Below are 21,492 nucleotides of genomic sequence, written 5' to 3' on the forward strand. Positions count from 1 at the left end.
AAAAATATATATGGAAAGATGATAAAGTAAATATGAGAAATAATGATATTTTAGGAATCTGATTGAAGCATATATATGAATTCTTTGCAGTATTTTTGTAACTTTGCTTTGAGTCTGAAGTTATTTCAAAATAAAAAAAATGTTTTTAAGTCTTTAGAGAGATACAGAAAAATCTCTGTACCTTCTCCTCAGTTTTGCTGTGAACCTTAAACTACTCTTTAAAAAAGAAAGTCTTAACAAAAATATTAAGAAGTCATTAGACTCATTGAAAACACAGTAATGATTCTCACCAGTGTTATATTTTGCTTACTGGATAGTTCAATTCATTCAGCAAGCATTTGTGTCTCAAAGGATGCAACACAAAAAAAATATAATGAATAAATTTGAGGTATAAACAATGCCATCTCATTGTTTATGCCCTCAATGGCATGTTGGTTTGCTATAGCTTTGACTGTTACAAGGAGCAGGACTCAAGTGATGCCTTTTCCATGTATCCTGTATCCTAAATAGACATGCACACCGCTTCACTTAAACTTACCCAGAAATTCTTTTAAGTCCTTATATAACCACATTCTGGTTTTGGAGTATTTACTTTTCTTGTTTGGCTCAGTTGTCCCTGAACATGAAGGGAGGCAGTGGATCTAGGTGCTGAGTATTTGCTATCTTTCTTTAAACATAAACCTTAAAAGTCACTCTGAATTCTCTCCTGTGTGATCCCAGATTTGCTACCATAGAGCCTTGATTTATTCCTCTACTGGAGTAAAAGTTTATATCTGAGTTGCTCAATTATTTTTTCAGATAGCTGAGTGGCTTAAAAAAACAAAAAAAAACAACCTTTTCTAGTGGATCCAGGAGGAAGCTCTAAATATTATTCCTTAGTATGTTGAGGATGAGGCCTGAGCAGCTTACCTAAGGACAATGACTCAAAGCGAAACTGGGAACTGAGTACTCGGAGATATTCTGATGTGTTAAGTTTGACAGGATCTGTTCTTGTCCATAAATCTATTTTTGGTGACAAGTAGTTTCCGTATTTCTGAGCTATTCTTGTCATACTACCCTTGTGTCAGTTAACCATGGTTGTGTTGTTGATGGCTGTCTACAGATGCACCTCATCAAGTTTTACCCTGGCAGATTACTTTGAATTTAATTCAGTTCAGCAAATTTGAGTTTTCACAGAGGAGCAGACACTGATTTATACACTGGATAAGCAAAGATGAGTATAGCACAGTCTGATAGAGTAAACAGTAAGAAAATAAATAGAACATAATCTAATAAGCATAGTTACAAAGGGCAGAGTTGGCACCAAGGAGGAATTACTAACTGCAGGAGAGGAGGAGGAAGTCAAAAAGAGAACAAAGATAGAAGAGAGCCAAGTCCTTGTCTTTCCTGTTAGGAAGTTGATGAATACATTTTAAATTGGACAGTCTAGCATGCTATATAAGCAATGTGGAAGTGAACAGCAAAATAAAGTTGAAAGAGGTTGTATCTGGGAAATAGGTATCTGAGGAGGGAAAAAATAGGTCTATTATTTTTCACCACGAACCTAATAGTACTCTGACTCTTGACAACTACATGCAAGTCCTTATATAGTGAAAGTTGCTCAATCATGTCCAACTCTTTGCAACCCTATGGACTGTAATCTGCCAGGCTCCTCTGTCCATGGAATTCTCCAGGCAAGAATACTGGAGTGGGTTGCCATTTCCTTCTCCAAAAATCCTAATATAACGTTTACCATATTCTGATGTTAGACTATTTACTTTCCTTGTCCCTCTGCTAGATTATTTGGTTTAAGAAAGCATCAGCAGTTTATCTTCTTCAGTGCTTATTGGCTCCTAACGTACCATTGACATAATTGAATTGAGGGTTTAGCCATGTTGTTTGTTAGCTCACATTTTGGAGTCTTTGTGGCATGAAAATTCAAACATTCTAATGAGAAGGTATAGAGGTGTCTGCTGCTAAGCATTATTTTATGTCTTTTTTTTTTTTTTTTTTTTAATATAGTTTATCTAGTGATCCTAAATCTGACCCTATGCTTTTTGGTGGAATACTCTGTATTTAGGAGCACATTCTAGATTACTATTAATAAGAATTTTTGTTTCTGGAACACTAGGAGCCAGTTTCTCAATTGGATAACTGTTGCTATTGCAAAGATTTATTTCTTTATATCCCACAAGAACTCCTTTTATTTGATTCCAAGAGGACTGGTATTCAGTGCATTTGACACTCTGCCATATTAGGAGATTAGTCATTTTAATATTTTAATCCCATGGTGACCAAACAATCAGACTAATAGCCGTTGACTGCTCTTGAGCGAGCATTTGGTCTTCCCTCCTGGCTGCCTCTTAAAGCAAGAGAAAGTCCAGGCTATTCTAGGCAGATGGTAGGGTAGATTTTCTGTTAAAACACGGCCCCACTCCCTGACACTCACCCCATTTAAAGCAATAGATACTTCACCAGCCTCACCACAGTCTTTCACGAGTTAAGTTGGTAAACCCAAACTTCCTCTTTCAGCCTTATTTTTAATGTCACTTTCCTCCTTATAAAGATGTTTTAAAAACTATTTCCAAGATAGCTCTTGCTAAATTATCCTCAGGTTGATTAGACCTGCTTTTTTATTTATAGAAATAGTGTATTTTTAGGGGCTAAAAAGTAATCTAGATAACTCCCCAAACCATTTGACTGTACTCAGTGTGGTAGAGGTGGATAAAGAGTTTAAAGAACACCACTTAGATTACAAAACTGTGTTAAGACAGTATTAAACTATCTAAAAGTAAGAAGTCAGTAATTTGTAATACCATTCATTTAAAAAACAAACTTTGATTTTTAAATTTAAATTTTAAAACATTCATGAATCAACTCTATTTCAATTAAAAAAAAAAAAAAAACACTTCAATGAAAGAAACAAAACAACCCTCTAGTATCAGGATAACTAACTGATTTTCCTAAAAATCCAAATATTAAGGACATTTAATTTGAAAAAAACAAAAAGAAACAAATGATTAAATTTCCTGAGTAGTTGAATTTCCTGCAAAGCTCTGGGCATCTCTCTTGTGTCCAGCACTGTGCTGGCTTTATTTTGCTGGCTTCTGCCCCATACGTACATAGTTCAAGAGTCACCCAGAAATTCGAGTGGGGAGCAGACTCAGAAGGCATGGCTCCCACTCAGTGCTTACTTCTGTCTGAGATTCCTCACTTTTCAAATGTTATGGTCACCCTAATATCTGTCCTCTGATTCTTCAATGAGTGAGATGACATGTTCTTATATAAGTCTTGATTCTTTGCGTGGCACTAACTGGGAACTATTTTGAGGTAAAGAGCTGTAAAAAATGGAAAACACATCTACTTTCCTGTTTCTCCTACTCTCCTGTCTTTTCTGACTCTCCTCTAATATCTGATTGCTTTTAGTTACTCTCCAGTGCCTTCCACTAATTACTTTTTGCATTTTGTCCAGAATTTATAACCATTACCTGTGAACTACTCTACCATTTCAAGAAGCAGAACTCCTCTTGTTTTATTTTATTTAAAACATTTATTTTAATGGATATTAAAAAGTCACAGGGAGAGGTGACCTTTAAGAGGTGGAAGAATAGGTTTTGCTCCTAAGGGTGCCCTTGTTAAACTTCCCCGGCCCTTATGCCTTTAAAGGAGTACTGCGTTGTGCCAGTGTAGTGTAGTGCCAGTCGCTCAGTCGTGTCTGACTCTTTGCGACCCCATGGACTGCAGCCCGCCAGTCTCCTCTGTCCATGGGAGTCTCCAAGCAAGAATACTGGAGTGGGTTGCCATGCCCCTCTCCAAAAGATGTTAGTGCTCAACAAATTCATCTAACAAATTCACTAAGTTAAAGTTGCTCAGTCGTGTCCAACTCTTTGCAACCCCATGGACTGTTCAGTCCATGGAATTCTCCAGGCCAGAGTACTGGAATGGGTAGCTGTTCCCTTCTCCAGGGGATCTTCCCAACTCAGAAATCAAACTGGGGTCTCCTGCATTGAAGGCGGATTATTTACCTTCTGAGCCACCAGGGAAGCCCTAAAGTGACTATAAACATAGGCTCTGAAGTCAGATGGCAGTGCTAATGTGTTTCTCTGTAAGTAAGATTCAGAATATTTGTATTAAGGTTAATATTGAAATGAAGACATAAAGTATCTGTATTCTTAAAGAGAGCTCATAGGTGGATTCCTAAGAATGTGTCCCCAGATTGGCATATCCCAGTTGTGAAAGGCAGAGGAACCAGAGATCAAATTGCCAACATCCGTTGGATCATAGAAAAAGCAAGAGAGTTCCAGAAAAGCATCTTCTTTATTGACTAAGCCAAAACCTTTGACTGTGTGGATCACAACAAACTGTGGAAAATTTTCAAAGAGATGGGAATAACAGACCATCTTACCTGCCTCCTGAGAATCTGTATGCAGGTCAAGAAGCAACAGTTAGAACCCAACATGGAACAACGGACTGCTTCCAAATTGGGAAAGAAGTATGTTGAGACTGTATATGGTCACCCTGCTTATTTAATTTATATGCAGAGTGCATCATGTGAAATGCTGGGCTAGATGAAACACAAACTGGAATCAGGATTGCCAGGAGAAATATCAATAATCTCAGATACACAGATGACACCACCCTTATGGTAGAAAGTGAAGAAGATCTAAAGAGCTTCTTGATGAAAGTGAAAAAGGAGAGTGAAAGGAAAGTGAAAAAGCTGGCTTAAAACTCAGCATTCAAAAAACAAAGATCATGGCATCTTATCCCATCATGTCATGGCAAATAGATGGGGAAATGATGGAAACAGTGACAGACTTTATTTTCTTGGCCTCCAGAATCACTGCAGATGATGCCTGCAGCCATGAAATTAAAAGATGCTTGCTCCTTGGAAGAAAAGCTATGACCAACCTAGACAGCATGTTAAAAAGCAGAGACATAACTTTGCCGACAAAGGTCCATCTAGTCAAAGCTATAGTTTTTCCAGTAGTCATGTATGGATGTGAGAGTTGAACTATAAATAAAACTGAGTGCCAAAGAATTGAAGCTTTTGAACTGTGGTGTTGGAGAAGACTATTGGGAGTCCCCTGGACAGCAAGGAGATCAAACCAGTCCATCCTAAAGGAGATCAGTCCTGGATGTTCATTGGAAGAACTGATGCTAAAGCTGAAACTCCAATACTTTGGCCACCTGATGCGAAGAGCTGACTCATTGGAAAAGACCCTGATGCTGGGAAGGATTGAAGGCGGGAGGAGAGGGGGATGACAGAGGATGAGATAGTTGGATGGCATCACCAACTCAATGGACATGAGTTTGAGCAAGCTCCGAGAGTTGGTGATGGACAGGGAAGCCTGGTGTGCTGTGGTCCATGGGGTCACAAAGAGTTGGATACGCCTGAGTGACTGAACTGAATTGAGTTGTGAAACACTGCTCATCATCTTCTACACGTAAATCAGAGTCTTCGGATTTCGTTCTTCTCCAGTTTAAAAATCTTTCTCTGAGAAGCATTCTCATAAATTGCTAGTAGGAATATAAATTGGTATAATCTTTATGAAGATAATGTAGCAAAATCTTTCAAAATTAACCTTTGACTTAGCAGTTTCACTTCTGTAATTTTATCGTATAGATATACACCTGTGAATGGGCATTTGCACAATGCTGTAACAAAAAAATGAGAAACTGTCCATCCGTAGGGTGGTTGTTATTGTTCAGTCACTAATTGTGTCAGACTCTTTGCAGCCCAATAGACTGCAGCATGCCAGGCTTTGCTGTCCTTCACTATCTCCTGGAGTTTGCTCAAATTCATGTCCATTGAGTTGGTGAAACTAACCATCTCATCCTCTGCCACTCTCTTCCCCTTTTGCTTTCAATCTTTGCCAGCATCAGGGTCTTTTCCAATGCGTTGGATCTTCACATCAAGTGGTAGAGAATAAGAGGAATTTACGGCTTACCATGTATGAAGAGATTACAATCAACGTAGAAAATATTTTTAGCAGAATGATTGTGAAAATATGATCTATAAGAATTTATGGGATACAACTTAATCTGTATTAATCTGTATTTTAGAGGAAAATTTACAGCCTGAAAAACTTCTGTCAGAGACTTCCCTGGTGGCACAGTGGATATAAATCTGCCTGCCAATGCAGGGGACACAGGTTCAATCCCTGGTCAGAGAGGGTTCCAGGTGCCACGGAGCAGCTAGGCCTGTGCACCACAACTACTGAGGCTGCACTTTAGAGCCCTTGAGCCCCGACCGCAGAGCCTGCGTGCTTTAACTGCTGAAGGCTGTGCACCTAGAAACTGCGCTCTGCAACAAGAAGAGCCGCCTGAGAAGCCTGCACACTGCTCTCCACAACTAGAGAAAGCCGGCGCAAAACACTGAAGGCTCAGCACAGCCAAAAATAATAATACAAAGAAAAGCAAAAAGAACACTTCTATTAAAAAAGAAGACAGTTAAAAATCAGTGATCTAAATGTCTATTTTAAGAAGTTAGAAAAAAAGAAGCAAATGTAATCCTAAGATAGTAGAAGACAAGGAATAATAAGGGAGAACTTACTGAAATAGAAAACAATAGAAATAGAAAACAATAGAAAGAAAAATGACATAAAAATTTTTATTTTTTGAAAACATTAATGTGATCAGCTTCTGGCAAGACTGATCAAGAAAAAAAGATCAGTGTTGTCGATAGCAGGAATGAAAAGGGGAACATTACCTCAGATTCTGTAGTCATTAAAAAGGAAAATTAAAGGATATTAAGTGCAGTTATTCCAGAGCATCCAAAAGAGGAAATACTTCCTAGCTTCTTTTATGAGGCCAGCATAACTTGGATTCCAAAACCTGAACCAAAGATATTATAAGAAAGGAATATTTAAAGGCACATCTCTTACATGATTATGGATATAAGAGTAACCCAGCAAAATATTTTAAATTCATCATATTATGTACTGAGAGCATATATTTCAGGAATGAAAGTTTGGCTCAACATTCAAAATAAGCTTGGATTTTTAAATAAAATCACTTACTAAATATAAATACCTATTTATGGTAGAAACTCTTTGTAGATTTTTAGAATAGAAAGGACTTTCCTCATTCTAATAAAGGATATCTACAAAATTCTTCAGAAAACACCATATTAAAGGATGATATACTGAAATATTTCTTTCCAAGATCAGGAATAAGATAATGATGCTTTTTAAAAATAAAAAAGAAACTTTTTATTTTGTATTGGGCTATAACTGATGCACAATATTGTGATAGTTTCAGGTGGACAGCAAAGGGACTCCGCTGCACTTACACATGTATCCATTCTCCCCTAAACTCCCCTCTCATCCAGGCTGCCACATAACATTGAGCAGAGATCCCTGTGCCATACAGTAGGACCTTGTTGATTATCCACTTCAAGTATAGCAGTGTGTATGTGTCAGTCCCAAACTCTAAGAACAAAGCTTTTTATCACCACTTTTACAGTATTGTATAAGAGGACCTATAATATGCAATAATGAACCCACTGAATAGAAGATATTAACAGTACATTTATCTGATAAAGGGCATGTGTCTGTAATATAGAAATAAAATCTACAAATGGAAAAAATATCTAAAAGTAATCCCTTTAATTAATCACATTAACAGAAGTAGGAAATTATATAAGCATTTCAACAGATGGAAAAAATTGATAAAAGTGCAACTCTTATTCATGATAAAAAAGAAAACTTTTAGCAAATTGTGAATAGAAGGGGATTTCTTTAATCTGATTAATGTTACTTACCAAAGAAATCTACAGCAAGCATATTAAATGGTAAACTACTGAATATTTCCCCCTGAAAAATCAAAAATGAAAGGCAGGGTGCTCATTATCACCACTTCTATTCAACATTGTACTAGAGGTCTTAGCAACATGATAAGAAAATCAGAAGTGTAAATATAGAGAAGGTAAAAACAAAATTGTCATCATTTGCATTAATTCATCTTCCTACCTGCAAATTAAGATTATAAAATAGTTTGATACAGACATTCAGTCCTTACATATAAATGACTGTTTCATGCAACCAAGTACCCAAAGGGACTTCTTAGGGGAGGAAAGGAGTTAGGAAAAACTACTTCACAAAACTGACTTTTGTTTTTAATTATCTCCCTCTTAAAAACTCACTTTAAGTGGAGATCCAGGCTTGAGATAGGGTGCTAGGCCTTTTGTAACTGACGAGCAAATATACAGGAGGGTGAGAAAATGTGAAGTTACTATTATCTGGTGAACACTGAGAACATTTTTCCACAGAAATGTGTTTGTCTAATGGTTCATTCTGCAGGATTTCATGTACAGTGTAGGGGAAGTAGTCTGCAAGCACTCTTAGGAGCTTGTGTATCTTCAGTAACTTCCCTCTTAGGAATCTGCTTTCTTAGTTTAAATGGGGAAAGAAGAAAGAGACAATGGAATTCTTGGACTTTTATTTCTAATTTGAGGGTTTCTTATAATTCAAAGATAGAAATTATCCTTTGAAGAGAAGGGAAAACAAACTTGTTTAAATATCCCACGGACTCTTCCTCTTTTGAAATTTTCTCTCTCTGTCTCTACTCCTCTGATTATATAAATTTAGATATTAAAAGAACTCTGTCAAGAATTCTTTTTATAATACTTGTAACAGCTGTCCTTTTACATTTATATGGCTGGCTTGAAGCTGGCTTTTTTGTTGCCCCCATGGTATAAAAGATACACACACACACTAATATGTGTAAAGCTGGCTTGGGACCTGGTACTTTATTTACTGCTCTTTTTTCCAACATCCCAGGTTTTGTTGCTATTGTCATTCCTAGTGTTCACCCCATCCTTGTGAGTTTACCCTTGAAAAACCTCTCTAGTATTTTACTGGGGTTTTGGAAGGGCATGAAAGTGGACTTGAGTTGAGTCTACTTCCTCTTTTGAAAAGCCAAGAGGTTGGCAGCATCAGCACCTGTGAAAATAAGATGGAAAGTTGCTAAACATGGGAAGACTGGTTGAAACCTGTTTAAGGAGAACTGAGAACCCCAGGGAGAAGGCAATGGCACCCCACTCTAGTACTCTTGCCTGCAAAATCCCATGGACAGAGGAGCCTGGTAGGCTGCAGTCCATGGGGTCGCTAAGAGTTGGACACGACTGAGCGACTTCACTTTCACTTTTCACTTTCATGCATTGGAGAAGGAAATGGCAACCCACTCTAGTATTCTTGCCTGGAAAATCCCATGGACGGAGGCGCCTGGTAGGCTGCAGTCCATGGGGTCGCTAAGAGTTGGACACGACTGAGTAACTTCACTTTCACTTTTCACTTTCATGCATTGGAGAAGGAAATGGCACCCCACTCCAGTACTCTTGCCTGGAAAATCCCAGGGATGGGGGAGCCTGGTGGGCTGCCGTCTATGAGGTCGCACAGAGTCGGACACGACTGAAGCAACTTAGCAGCAGCAGCAGCAAAGAACCCCAGAACCCCCATCCTGCATGCCATTCCTGGGCTCTTGTTCTTTCCCTGCCCTGGCAAATACTGGAGGCCTGCTCTGGAACCCCAGGTGCAGCTGAGGCAGAGGTCCCGTAATGAGACGAGAATAGCAGGTTTAGGTGATGTGTGTGTGCTGAGTGTTGAGACTCCCAGCCCTCACCTCGCTCTGCTGCCAGAAAACTAGCAACAAGGCCTTTCCTCTCTCTTAGCAGGAAATTCGAGGATCTTTCTGTGAGTAAAGGGCGAATTCAAGAGGAAAGACCAGTTTAAATGGCCCAGTCAGAAAATCCTCAGGGTGACTTACAGTCAACAAACTCGACTCACAGGCAGAGAACTTTGAATCAGCTGTGTAGGCCCACATCTGTAAATGTGCATGAGCAACAGAGAATCCCCAGATAACTGGGAATCTGATCAGCCTCCACTGTTAAAGATGGAGACGAAAACGAACATAGGAGGGTCATGTGAGAAACAGACTGTACGGCTTCCAAAATCCTCATGGTACATGAGAGTTCATTAACCGTTTTCTCTACTTCTGTGAATGTTTTAAAATTCCCATGATAATTGTCATAGAAATGAGATTCTCATAGAGATGAAATATTGTAACAATAATAGCATTCTGTAAAAAAAAGGAACACTCAGATCTCTTAGAAACTAAAAGTATTAAAAAAAAAAGTAAAACTCAGTAAAAGTTTGAAATTTAAATAAGAAATCTCTCAGAAAGGACAAAAAGACAGATGGAAAAAAAATGAATTTCAACTCTGAATCCTATATCTAGTCAAATTATCAACCAGGTATGAGGATGGAAAAAAAGACATTGGCAGAAACGCAAGATTTCAAGTGCCTTTTCTCAGGAAACTACTGGAGGGGTGTACTCCATAAAAATGTGGAGTAAACAGAGAAGAAGTAAGACATGAGATACAGAAAGCACTAAATCCACTTTAGGAATATGAAGACTCACCAGGATGACAGTGAAGGGCCTTTGCAGGATGAAAACTACAGGCAACACATCCGGAACCTTGCTGAAATTTCCTCACGAAGGTGAAACTGAAAGAATGTCTAATGCACGTGAATCCCTTGGGAGGCGATCTAGACCCGAGTCCATGTGGCCCACTGCCTGATTTTTAAATAAAGTTGCATTTGAACACAACTACACTAATTTATTTATACCTTGTCTGTGACTGCCTGCACACTACACAAAGCAGAGTAGAATAGTTGTGACAAAGTTCTTAATAGCCTGCAAAGTCTAAATATTTTTTCTCTGGCCCTTTAAGGATAAGTTTGTCAACCTGATCTAGAGATTTGATTTTAGATTTGATTGGTCCATAGTTTATGGTTGAATTAGTTATGTCTACCTAGGAAACAATGCAAATTGCTCAGTCTAGGGAGAACAGAAATTGGAGATGAGAGGAAACATAGCCTTGATTTACCACCTGGTTTACCTTTGAATGGGCTTCCCTGGTGGTTCAGAGGTTAAAGCGTCTGTCTGCAATGCAGGAGACCTGGGTTCGATCCCTGGGTCGGGAAGATCTCCTGGAGGAGGAAATGGCAACCCACTCCAATATTCTTGCCTGGAGAATCCCATGGACGGAGGAGCCTGGTGGGCTACAGTCCACGGGGTTGGAAAGAGTCGGACACGACTGAGTCAACTGAGCGACTTACCTTTGATATACTTACATGATTATAATAATGTAAATATCAAATATTGTGATAATTAAAATGACCATACGAGTGCATGGGAAGATGGAAAGGATGTGCCTGTGTGGTGGGTTAGGAAGAGAAAGGAGCTTAACCCTCATCTGTGATCGTCAGTGAGTGAATGTGTGAAGTCGCTCAGTCGTGTCCAACTCTTTGGGACCCCATGGACTGTAGCCTACCAGGCTCCTCTGTCCATGAGATTTTCCAGGCAATAGTCCTGGAGTGGATTGCCATTTCCTTCTCCAAGGGATCTTCCCAACCCAGGGATCAAACCCGGGTCTCCCGCATTGTAGACAGACGCTTTACCGTTTGAGCCACCAGTGGACAAAGTGTATCATCGTGATTTTGTTATTGCTTCTCACAGTCTTCCCCACTTTCATTTCACATCATTCTAGAGTTCTTTTCTGTTAGCCAGGCTTTTTTGTAGTCTCTTCTTTCCCGGTAATTACTTGCTTCTTTATTTGCCGGTTTCCTTCTGTTTGGAAAATACATAGTAAGTGATTGAAGGGGAAAATGTGTAGTTCTCCACTGAAAATTAACCCTCCACCCCACCCTACCCCCATCCTGATTTTTAAAAAAAGGTTTACATTTACAAATATTCAGATGAAATTTTCAACTCTTCTGAAACCAGAAGGACACACCTGACTTGAATAGTTTTCTTAGCTGAAATTGTAGATGTTTTTCTTCAGTTTAACTTATGAGAAAAGATTATCTGATGCATTTTGAATTCAACTTCCCCTTTAGTGGTTTATTTTTGTCTTTTTCTGCCCATCTGTCTACTAATAACATGTGAAATAAAATACACCTGTATTGCTACTTCCCCATGGAATGACCCTTTTCTTTTTGTGTGTTAAAAGGTGATCTTAATACTTCTGTGTTCCCAGATTATACACAGGACTCAGCTGAAAAATTAAAAAAAAAAAAATCATAAGCCCTAAAACTAAAGAAGCAGCAGTGCTAAATACTAAGAGGGAAAAATCCATTCCTCTGGGGAAGGAGAAACAAAAGGCAGAGGAAGTGGGGCTGTGTTTTTCATACAAACAAACATTTTGCAGACTTTAAAAACCACACCTTTATACTTTTGATGAAGAAATCAAGAACACCTTCTTCTCAAAATTGGAAAACAAAAAAGGAAAGAAACACTTGTTCAAGGCCCCTGTTCTGTTCTCACTTGCAGTAGATATATGTCACTCATCATCCCAGTCCAGTTCCTGTTGAGTAAGGACAGTCACAGAATCCTTCAGAATCATGTTCCAACAACTACATTCAGTCATGAAACCAGTATCTCTGATATAATTAGCAAAAGGGCACCAATTAATACAGATTCTGTCTGGTTCATAGATATTCCCAACAAAGGAACATTGCTAAGATACATTATTTGGCCTAACGTTTGAGTATTCTAAATGTGTTCTAAGAAAGCTGCATTCTAAAACTTCACTTGTTCCAAAAAACATTCCTACTTAAACCTACAAACATGGAAAGACAGGTATTTCTCAATAATTTTTTGTAGATACAGGATACTCTAAAGCTAAGTTGTGGTTCTGAATGATTTTGACTTCTGAATTAAAGTAGTTTTTGCTTTTTTCTGACTCTTGATAGAATCTTTCCAGTTAAAGATGTACCCCTGGAGACTGATGACCTTTCTGACTGGCTCTATCAGCGTTTTATTGAAAAAGAGGACCTCTTATCGCATTTTTATGAAACAGGTACACAGAATCCTATTACACGTATTCCTGAAGTTACTGATGGTTTCAAAGATATATTTTAGGGGAGATAACCATTTTTCAATTCTTCAGGCACCCTAAAGGAATCAAAGTATTTCCATATTTTAGAATTTCAGCTTAGAACTTTTATAAAGACAAATAAATGCATGTGAAATTTCTCCAGGCCCTTACTTCATCAGCCAGTGTGGGACAATCACATATGAGTAAAACATCGTACAAACAGATCAAGTTCAAGAGAATACACGTCTGTGGAAGACTGTAGACATACCTCTGTGATTATATGGTCTATTGTAAGAAATAGCAAATATCATTCATGTTTTGATCCTGCACTTGATTGTTTGACCATCACTATGCAGTCATTTTAGATTATTTTTAACTGCATTTTCATGTGCTTATTCTTTTCTTTATGTGAAGGGATAACATTTACATTTTAAGTCTTCATAGATATAACCTTATTACATTTTTCTCCTAGGGAGAAAAAGGTCTATTTACTCTAAGATCCCTTTTCTGTACTCAATATTCTGTACTTGCTATGACAGCTACAGTGAGATGAAAAACACAGAGTAGGGAAGGAGGAGAGAGGGAGGAAACCAGGAAGCTGGGGAAGCAGGGACTAACCAGCCTGGAGCCCCAGGCAGACCCCAGGTTTTCAAAGACAGCCGTGCTGCACACCTGTTTCCAGAGCAACAGGAGTAAGAAGATGAAGAGAAACATGTCCTGGGTCTGAGGATAGCCATGGGGTTTTAGATGAATAGAGGCCCAGTTTTCTTCCCATCTAGACTTTTTGGGGACAGAATTAAAGTAGATATTAAATCAGTCTATCAAAGGTTTAATACTCATAATGTTAGTTGCTCAGTCATGTCCAACTCTTTGCAACCCCATGGACTATATAGCCCCTGAGCTCTTCTGTCCATGGGATTCTCCAGGCAAGAATACCGGAATGGGTTGCCATTCCTCCTCCAGAGGATCTTCCTGACTCAGGCATCGAACTAGGGTCTCCTGCATTGCAGGCAGATTCTTTACCATCTGAGCTACCAGGGAAGCCCCCCAGTAGTCATAAGCAAAGGCTGTACTGTTAATTATCTTTAAGGCTTTTGTGTTTGTATTTAGGATTGTTTCACTTTATCCTCAATGAGACTCCTTCCTCATCTTAACTTTCCCACCCGGGGACTTTGGAGTCATGCATATTAATATGACAGGAGCAGGACGTTGTCTGTGCCATTAAAATGCCTAGTAAGGCTAGTTGAACAAGATGTCCCTCTCTGCTGTTTTGCATTCCTTGATCTCCAGGATTTTCTTTCAGGATAAGACAGATGGATGTACTGGGGAGGCCAAAAAGCTTGTTCAGGCTTTTCTATAAGATGTAATGTAAACCCGAACAAACCTTTTTGGCAAACCCAACATAAGAAGGCATCAGGTGATTAAAAGGCCAGCAAGGTCCCTCTTCTTATTCATCTCAATCTCTTTATAATATTTGGCCTAAATAGTAGCAACAATAATAGAAACTCTTTTTAAGAAAGCTATTTGCATAACAGACCTTGAAACTTTAAAGTGTTCTCTGTAAATTGTTTGTGAGAAGCAAATCCTCTCTTGAATCAGCTTACCCTAGGGGATTATCCTCAAGAACAAAGACTATTTGGAATGCTGAAGAGTGTTTTCAAGATGACCTTAGGAAATATTGTTCCAAAGTGGTCTAGCTTTCCTTTCCGGAAAAGAATTTAAAGACATCAGTTTACTTTATTTCTCCTTTTTATTTTTTTTATTATTGACATATGCCTTTTGAAAAAAGGAATAAACCATGTTGCCTTTTGAAAATAGTATCAGCAATTTATGGGCTTCCATGGTGGCTCAGTGGTAAAGAACCCACCTGCCAAGACAGAAGACACAGGTTCAATCCCTGGGTCAGGCAGATCCCCTGGAGAAGGAAACCAACTTCAGTATTCTTGCCTGGGAAATCCAATGGACAGAGGAGCGTGGTGGGCTACAGTCCTTGGAGTCGCAAAAAAGTTGGGCATGACTTAGGGACTAAACAGCAACATTGGTAATTTACAACCCCTTTTGTGGCAAAAACATTTAATTTGTAAATAGAAGAATTAGTATAAATTACGCTATTTTGAAAAAGAAAATATTTTTTGGCCACAAAGTTTGGCTTGTAGGATCTTAGTTCCCTGACCAGGAGTTGAACCCATGCCTTTGGCAGCGGGCGCAGAGTCCTAACCACTTGTCCATCAAGGAATTCTCTGGAAATTATTTAATTGATTTAATCCTGTGTCCTGGCCATTGTAGAAATCTGTAGGGATACAGTGGAAAACAAGGCAGCCATAGTGCCTGCTCTCCTGCCGTTTGTGTTCCTGCAGGAGACAGAAAGTAAACCAGTCTGTAGAAAAGAGAAAGGTAGATTGGAATAAATACAGACTGTGGAAAGTGCCAAGAAGGAAATAAACATGAAGAGACCAGTGACTGGTGGGGAAGGGGAGACAAGACAGTGGTGTTTTTCTGATATTAGAAAAATGCCCTGAGCCTGCCTTTCACGGAGGTGGAGGGAGGAGTATTCTAGGCAGAGAAAAAGGCAAAGGCTCAGAGTTGGGAAAGGGCTCAGTGGTTTGAAAACTGTATCTCAAATGATATCTCTCTTTAAGAGCAAGAAGAAATCAGAGATGCTTTTAAAAAAAAAAAATGCAGGGCTTCCCTGGTGGTCTAGTGGTTAAAAATCCGCCTGTCAGTGCAGGGGACGTGGATTTGATCCCTGGTCCAGGAAGATCCCACGTGCAGTGGAGCAACTAAACCCGTGTGCAACAACTATTGAGCCAACACTCTAGAGCCTGAGAGCCGCAACTACCGAATCCTGTAGGCCTAGAGCCTGTGCTCTGCAACAGGAGAAGCCACCGCAGTGAGTAGCCCACACGTGGCAATGCAGAGTAGTCTCGGCTGACTGCAGCTAGAGAAAGCCCACAAGCAGCGATGAAGACCCAGCACCAAAGAACACACAAAAGCAAAAACAAGCAACAACAGCAAAAAAAACTCTAGCTAAACTAATGTTCAACTTTTACTCTAGGACACCTCCCACCACAAGAAAACAAATTAATATTTCTGTTTTGTCTTTTAGGGGCTTTTCCACCTCCCAAGGGCCATAAGGAAGCTGTTTCCAGGGAGATGACCCTCAGCAATATGTGGATATTTCTCATACAGTCTTTTGCATTTTTGTCAGGCTATATGTGGTACAACATCTTTCAGTACTTTTACCATTGCCTGTTTTAGGAATTGACTTGGACTTGTCATGGTCACCATAGGAGTTTGGACTTTCCTAAGCGTGCATTATTTTACATGTGCAAATCAGAATATTAAAAAAACAAGCAAAGGAGATTGAATGGATGGATTAATATTTATCCCCCTTTGGGATATTTTTAAACTCTACTAAAATGAGGATCAATAATATAATGACCTGCTAATATGTTTTAATGACTTTTCATGTTTTAAAACAATACACTCTACCACCCACTTATGCAAACATCACATTTGGAGAAGAAGAAATCATCAAATCATCCTAGAAGACTATCTGAGAGAAATTCTGTTGCCACCAGATGTATGTGATAATCTTGCCCAGGCTCAGAAAACTGTGCGCGTCTGTTCCTCTTAGCTAGTCCTCTCTGCTAGGCAGCGCCGGGGCATGCCCTCACCTCTGTCAGCTCTGGCTGTGTTCCCAGTAGCCTTGAGGTGAGCTGGTCGGCACCTTCGAAGAGCTGCTTCCCTTTTGTTTGCAGAGACTCTGTTGTTTGCAGGGGTCCTCAACAGCTCCATGAGGTTCGGTGTCAAGCATGCCCCCGGGGGCAAAGCAGTGTCCAGTGACACATTCCGGTACTAGAAGGTGTTCTTCCAAAAGACCAGCTCAGTCCAATGCCATGTTTACATGCATTCATGCTGCCCCTTGTATGGGGAGGGGGGTTCACTTGATTTATCTTTTTGTATAGAAGGCATATCATAGATTGATAATTGTCTTTTACAAAATGCACTTTTATCAGATGCATCTACAGCAGAGGATTAGCACTATAGGTTGGAAACAGACATGAACATGATCAGCAAGTGAAATTCTTGAGAGGCTGCCTGTCTGTCTGCATGTTGATCTGTGCGCTGACGGTCTCCAGCGCTGTCTGCACTGGGCATCACACCGAGGCTTCTGTCCCGCTCAGAGCCTTTGTTTTGTTTTGTTCTGTTTCCTTTCCATTTTGCATTTTAGCATCAAATGCATATGGGGATGGTTGAAATAAATTAAGGCATTTAACTGATCAAGTTAAGGTGAAATAGACTCATTTAATATAAGGAATATAAGAACTAGAGCCAGGCGCTGGCTTCCAATGGTGACACATTCTCACACGACACCCCCAGAACCCGCGTTTGTTCCTTTAGCATTTCAAGGAGCTGCCCATTTCAGAGTGGCGTAACCAGGAGAGACCAGCAAAGAGGCTTCCCAGTTTCTTCCAATTGATCTTGGAGGGGATAGAGTCAAGTTCATATTTCTAGAAAACTTTTTTTTTTTTTTTTACAATGTATCACTATATTTATGTGATTTACCTCATAGGAGAACCAAACACTCCTCAGAAACTGCTGGCACGGTGTCAACTGGCCACCTGCACTCCCAGTGTTGAGAGAGAGGTTGTGTCTTGGTTTGGAACTATAGGACTGTTTAGACCCTAGTGAGTCAGTGTACTTATTGGTGATGAGCATTGTTGATTCCCCTGTTGTCACTAATTGTACAAATGACAATTTTGAGAAGTAGGCCAGAACCTAAAAGTAAAGGTTTATTGTTTTCTATTTTAAAATAAACCAAAAAAAACAAAAACTGAAAAGATGTGAATTTTCTCCCAGTTATGTGGGAAAGGCAAAGCAACCAAATAAAAGCCCCCAGCAGCTCCATCTTTAGGGTTAGTTCAGTACAGAGGTCAAAGAATGATTCATTACCTGAAATACCTCATTGAATAGAAGACAACTACTGGTGAAATGCAGAAGACAGTGTTAATATGTTTGGTTTGGTGTAGTGGGTGTTATAAGATGCAGTTTTTTTTGAAATCTGAGCATTTTGTTCTATGTGTTTTACAGTGACAGTAATTAGGTAAAGCCAGTCTCAATTAAAGGTATGAAGGATGATAGGAAGCTGGATAGAAACTTAAAGATGCTTCTGTTTGAGGCCCAGCAAACACTACTAGACAAGATGAATTGAAATTGTTCCCTTGAGAGATTAGTCAGCCAGCTGGGGGATAAGTAGGTCACTGTGGAGTCTGGCATGCATAGTCCTAGCCAATAGACCTTTTTCGTCATTACTAAGCAAACCACAGATAGAGTGGCCAGTTCTCCCATCCAAAAGAAAAAAAAGAAATGCACATATCAGTGTGATTTAGGGCCACTTTTGCCATCACTGTTCTCCAAAGGAACATAGTATTGTGTAATGTACATGTCAAGCAGACTGTTCTGTAAGATGCTTTTGTTTTCAAGTGCAGTCATTTCAGCAGTCTCTAGAGTGAAAAATACCAACAGATGTGTGAGTTAATTTTTGAAAATAGATCTGTGAGTTGTAAATAGATGTGTATTTGGTCTGCCCTATCCCTCTTTGATTCCTTATCAACATGTTCTCTCTCTCCTGTTGGCAAAACATGTTTGAGAGCATTGATAGTGCTTTCCTTATCAGTAACTGGAGTTCTCCTGCTTGCACTAGGGAAGGTAAAGAGAGAATCCGTGTTTTCGTATGGCAACCAGGGAAGCAGCAATATGCCACTGTACAGAACCAAATTAAAAGTCCTAATCTGTATTTTCTTTGCAAAGTGAGATCAAAGGATGTTTAGAGAGTATACATTTTTGTCAAGGGAAGAGAAAATAAAACTGTGCCAGTTTCTATGCTCGCAGCTTGTAGAATCGCAGCACTTCCTGGTCTCAGCTGATCTGCCTGGATTCACACAGCAGAGAGGGCTGAGATCTCCCTGCTGGATTTTGGTCTCCATGAGTCACAGTGATGGAGCATTGCTTCGCCACGGGCAGGCGCAGTGACTCCAGAGATGACCACCCCAGCAGTTCACACTTAACTTCAGAAACTGTCATTGGTGTTAAAAGATACAAATAGCACGGAGAAACCTATATGCCAGTGGAAGGTAAAGAAAAATTACACAACAGAAAATGATGTTTTGGGTGAGCAAACGAGTTGAGATAAATAGTAGATTTTTTTTTTTAAGCTAGCTATGAGTTCAAATCTGTCATTCAGTAGTCCTTCATATTACAACCAACCCTTAATTTTTCCACGGGGAAAGACCTAGGGATTACCGGAGTTAATCCAGTAATAAGTCATAGTAAACCAAAAATCTAATTGTATTTAGGAGTTTGAGTCCTTATTCTCATCAAACTGTTTTACTTCTAGGGATAAGTATTAATTAAAAAAAAAAGATTTCTCTTGCCTATCTATTTATGACTGTTCATGAGTAGTGAAAAGATTTGGAAAGACAGCTTCAGGAAGAGGAAACACAGAAGCCTGAATAATCCATGGGCTAGGAAAGGAATCCATGAATAATCAAGAGCTGGTGGTATTGTCATTTTTTTTCAAGACTTTTTGTGAAAATGAAATGTTAAATCACCGAATGTAAACCTCAGAACATCAATGTAGTATTAATAGCATTTGGATCGGTGTTGCAATGCCTCTTCATTCTTTGTTCACGCCACTCACGTCTTGTGGATTTGTCTTGGTAATGTTTCTGACAATCATTTCCCTACAGACTGTTCTAAACTACTGGGACCTGGTTATAATTGTAGAAAGTTAATCATGGATAGTCTTATTGGATTCTTTTTGTATTTAAGAAAATTTTATTTACATTGCTAAATAGGAAGTTATTTTCTTCATTACACTATAGGACTTCGCTCCAGAGTTACCATTATGAGTACATCAGCTCTAGTCTACAAAGGATGGATAAAAATGGGTAGCCTTATTTTCTTGCAGTGTAGTGCTGTGAATTTTACATCTGTTAACATGAAAGGCGAAGTCAGAGCCACCCTGGGCAGCAAGTACACTGGTTTATTTTCTGAGACAGTAGAGACTAATACGTTTGGGACCAAAACCACCGAAATTGGACATTTTGGGGTCACAAAGGGGCCAGGTGTTCTCTGGAGCAGTCACTGGTTGGTGCTTTATTGCAGTCATTTCACATTGATACCCAACAGTTAGGAACTGGACCCTGGGAATAAGCTGAGGGTGCTGTACTGTTGGGGGAAGGTGACTGTAGCCATGCAGAAGATAAGGGTTTTTCTGCAAAATTTCCATTTGAGGATTTTTACATTTAATATTTTTTTAAAACAGTTAAAAGAGCAAAAAAATATATAAGTGTAATCTAGTTGCAAGATATGCACACATATGTTGAATGGCTTTATTTTTGTTGTGTAAAACTGTTGAACACATGACTGTAATGCACAAATTCTTTATGTGTAAGGGGTCTGTGCATTTTACAGTAACTCATTTCATGATTGGATAATGAAACAGTTATACATTGAATCGCTATTGTTGTGTTACGTGCTTTCCTTTTCTTTACAGTTATTACAGAGTTGTATTTATTTTATACAGGTGGATTTTCATTTTCCTGATGCCATAATGTTTACTTCAGCTTGTTGACCTGTCTTTCTTTGTCTATCTGCATGTTGTAATGTATGATAAGAATGAATGTAAAGGCTGTGGCAACTGTCATTAAATTTTGTAAAGGGCTGGTCACTCGTGGATCTATCTGGTTTATGAATGCATTTGGGATTATTTTAGTAACCAGAATCACCTTTTCAGAAATTTAGATGTGAACACCAAAAGAAACATTTTTCCCAACAAAAATTAATTGCTGGTTCTATTTTTTTTAATCTAGAAAAAATAAAGTTGATTTTTTTCAAGTAAAGTGCTTTTAATTCTTAGTAGTGGGAATGGGGTGTTTGTATTTTACTGGAGAGATTTAGGCATTAACATCTGTGGGCGTGTATTATGGCAGTTGGATGCTGAGGGCAAACTGAAAAACCAAAAGAAAAAAACACTGTGCTTCCTTCTTTGGTTTTAAACTATTCCCCCCACTCCTTCCCCACTTTCCCCATCCGGTGGTGTACTGGTAAATGTTGAATAGTCTGCTCTCCTAGAAAAAAAATTCTGTATACAAGTATACATGTTTGTTAAAATTTTGCTGATAGCAAAGACATATAACACAGCTAACAAATAATAATAAAATATACTTTATTGTCAAGTCCATATAGCCAGTTCGTTCTCCCAGGATGCTTTAATTGATTTTTGCTGAACTCTTGTAGCCAATCTTTGGTTGCAGTTCGGCCATGATTTGAAAAATGGAATTACGTCATAATTACTTATTTCTTAAATATTGTCATTCAATCTGATAAGTGATCTGATAATGTGTTTCTTCAGTTCAGTTCAGTTGCTCAGTCGTGTCCGACTCTTTGCGACCCCATGCAGAAAAAATTGTTTCTTACCCTTGTGCAAATTATTGTCACTAAAGTGAACCACATTTGGCTTCATTACTCTTTGTAAGCTTATGTAACTTAATTTTAATAACAACTGTTTAGCAACTGCTGGCAAAATTTTAAAATTTAACAATCAGCTGTAGTGAGCCAGTAGGAGC

General features: G+C 39.0%; 1 protein-coding gene across 7 annotated transcripts in view; it reads left to right on the top strand.

Moving 5' to 3' along the window:
- The window catches only part of LPGAT1 (lysophosphatidylglycerol acyltransferase 1), an 84,065-nt gene extending 63,299 nt beyond the window's left edge, over positions 1–20,766 (top strand). For 3 of the 7 annotated variants that reach the window (XM_055583031.1, XM_055583025.1, XM_055583028.1), the window contains 2 exons: positions 12,735–12,841; positions 15,966–20,766. In XM_055583031.1, the coding sequence (XP_055439006.1) occupies positions 12,735–12,841; positions 15,966–16,117 (259 nt within the window). In that variant the 3' untranslated portion in view covers positions 16,118–20,766. The remainder of the gene's footprint in view (positions 1–12,734; positions 12,842–15,965) is intronic. The other 4 variants (XR_008715100.1, XR_008715101.1, XM_055583026.1 and 1 more) reach the window with 3 other exon arrangements.
- The last annotated feature ends 726 nt before the right edge of the window (positions 20,767–21,492 follow it).

This window comes from Bubalus kerabau, chromosome 5, assembly GCF_029407905.1.
Source record: "Bubalus kerabau isolate K-KA32 ecotype Philippines breed swamp buffalo chromosome 5, PCC_UOA_SB_1v2, whole genome shotgun sequence".
NCBI classification, from domain to species: Eukaryota; Metazoa; Chordata; class Mammalia; order Artiodactyla; family Bovidae; genus Bubalus; species Bubalus kerabau.